At 68.3% G+C, this 2,374-nt stretch overlaps 1 protein-coding gene across 1 annotated transcript in view; it reads left to right on the top strand.

The window, feature by feature from the left end:
• The window catches only part of LOC112968379 (transcription factor COE1-like), a 41,869-nt gene that overhangs the window by 8,166 nt on the left and 31,329 nt on the right, over positions 1-2,374 (top strand). The window contains exon 5 of the mRNA XM_026070600.1: positions 20-95. Coding sequence (XP_025926385.1) covers positions 20-95 — 76 coding nt within the window. The remainder of the gene's footprint in view (positions 1-19; positions 96-2,374) is intronic.

The following is a 2,374-nucleotide window of genomic DNA, read 5'->3' as shown; positions in this document are numbered from 1 at the left end:
CACGCCGGCCCCTCTCGCCCTGCCAGCCGCTGCTGCGACAAGAAGAGCTGCGGGAACCGCAACGAGACGCCGTCCGACCCCGTCATCATCGACAGGTGGGTGCCCGCGGGAGCCGCCCCGGGAATCAGCTCCCCCACCACCCCCCGGCTCTGAGCATCCCGTGGGAGCCACCCCGGGAATCGGTTCCCCCATCACCCCCCAGCTCACAGCTCTGAGCATCCTGTGGGAGCTGCCCCGGAATCGGCTCCCCTGCTGCCCCCCCCAGCTCGTGGCTCCAAGCATCCCATGGGAGCCGCCCTGGGATCAGTTCCCCCATCACCCCCCAGCTTGTGGCTCCAAGCATCCCGCGGGAGCTGCCCCGGGATTGGCTCCCCCACCGCCCCTTGGCTTGCAGCTCCGAGCATCCCGCAGGCCCCTGGGAACCACCAGCCCCGCTGCTCCGGGCTGGCAGCTCCGAGCATCCCGTGGGCCTGCAGGAGCCGGCTGGGACCGGTGTGGGCCACCTCGTTAGCGCTAATGACTTGGGGGAGGGTGGCAGCCCCAGCGCTGGGCTCGCGTCTCCGCTCCGTCTTCTCCGCGGTCCGTGCATCCGCTGAAGCCGGCTGGCCGCTCCGTCGCGTTAGGCAGCGCTCTGTAAATCCCTGCGGCCTCTCGTCCCCGCCGGGCGGCAGAGCTCAGGGCTCGCGGTGGCGGCTCGGGGTGACGTCACATGGGCTGAGGCCCCACGCACTCGCTGCATGTGTGGCCTGCTGCACAGGGGGTGGCGGATGCAACCTGGGTCTCTGCTGCGCCGTCTGCGGGGCGGCGCGTCGGGGCAGGYGCGGGCGCCGTGCTGTGCCGTGCCGTGCCATGCCGTGCCGCGCTCCCGGCTCGGAGCACCGGAGCGGGTGCTGGCCGTGGGCTGCCGGGTGCCCCGCGCCGGGCGGTGGTGACAGCCAGAGGTGACAGATGGGGGCAGCGACGTTTGCCATCGGCGCAACACTTCCGACGCATGTGGGACAAACAAATCATGCGGGCAGCATCCGGCCCCTTCCATTAGCCGAATGGGGGACGCGCGCGAGCCTGGCACGGGGGGGCCCGGCCCTCCACACCGCGGGGCACCTGCCGGGCATGGAGGGGACGCGGCGCGGTCATCCCGCCCGCGCRGGCAGGCAGCCCCTCGGGGGGCAGCTTTCGGCTTCTCCCCCTGCCCCAGCCCCTGCCGGAGCCTTCGGGGGGGACGGACACGCCGCCAGGGCCAGGCGTATCCATCCACCCACCCATCCCTCCACCCTTCCCAACATCCAGTCCTCTATCCATCCCTCTTGCCATCCAGTCCTGTATCCATCCATCCCTCCCTGTATCCAGTCCTTTATCCATCCACCCCTTCCTCCAACCCTCCATCTATCCTTCCCCCATCCGGTCCTGTATCCATCCATCCACCTTTCCCTCCATCCCTCCATCCTTCCCCCCCATCCGGTCCTCTCTCTATCCATCCCTCCCTCCAACCTTCAGCCTAGCAGGTCCTCTATCCATCCCTCTATCCCTCCCTTGGTCCCTTCCTCCATCCAGTCCTCTATCTATCCATCCCTCCCTCCATCCCTTCATCCCTCCCCCCATCCAGTTCTCTATCTGTCCAACCATCCCTCTCTCCATCCCTCCATCCTTCCCCTGATCCTATCCTCTATCCATCCCTCCACCCTTCCCCCACCTAGTCCTCTGTCTATCCATCCGCCCATCCCTCTCTCCATCCTTCCATCCCTCCATCCTCCCCAATTCTATCTTCTATCCATCCCTCCATTCTTTCCCCCATCCAGTCCCCTATCTCTCCATCCCTCTCATCATCCATCAATCCACTCTTCCAACCATCCCCCATCCCTCCATCCTTCCCAGCATCCAGTCTGCTGTCCATCCATCCGCCCATCCTTCTCTCCATCCCTCCATCCTTCCCCCATCCAGTCCTCCCTCCCTGCCTCCCTYTCCACACCCCGGCATGGCGAGCAGCTCCGCAGTGCCGCAAGGGAGTCGCAGGTCACCRGTGGGATGCCGCAGGGCTGCTGGGCTTGCGGGGACGGTGCGGCCCCCTCGCCTCGGCCCCGGTGAGCGGGAGAAGGGCGAGGGGACGGAGACAGCACTGGCCGCAGGGCAGTTCGGCTCGTGGGTGAGGCGTCGGGCTGCCGGGAGCTCGTGGGGCTCCCATGGGGCTGGGCAACGTRGGTGCTCCTGCCCCTCGTCCCCGCCTGGCACCCTCACGCCTCCCCATGTGACGAGTTGCCCTGGGCTCAGCAGGACTCCTGGGTGGCCGCGGCCGCGCTGGCCGCACACCCCAGGGCCAAGGGGAGATGCGAGCCCCTGCCGGGAGCGCAGGCTCGTGGGTGCCGTGCGCTCCGGCGCC

Source organism: Apteryx rowi, unplaced genomic scaffold (genome assembly GCF_003343035.1).
Source record: "Apteryx rowi isolate R43461 unplaced genomic scaffold, aptRow1 scaffold_315, whole genome shotgun sequence".
In the NCBI taxonomy this organism is placed as follows: domain Eukaryota; kingdom Metazoa; phylum Chordata; class Aves; order Apterygiformes; family Apterygidae; genus Apteryx; species Apteryx rowi.
This window is presented reverse-complemented; position numbering and strand designations above follow the sequence as displayed.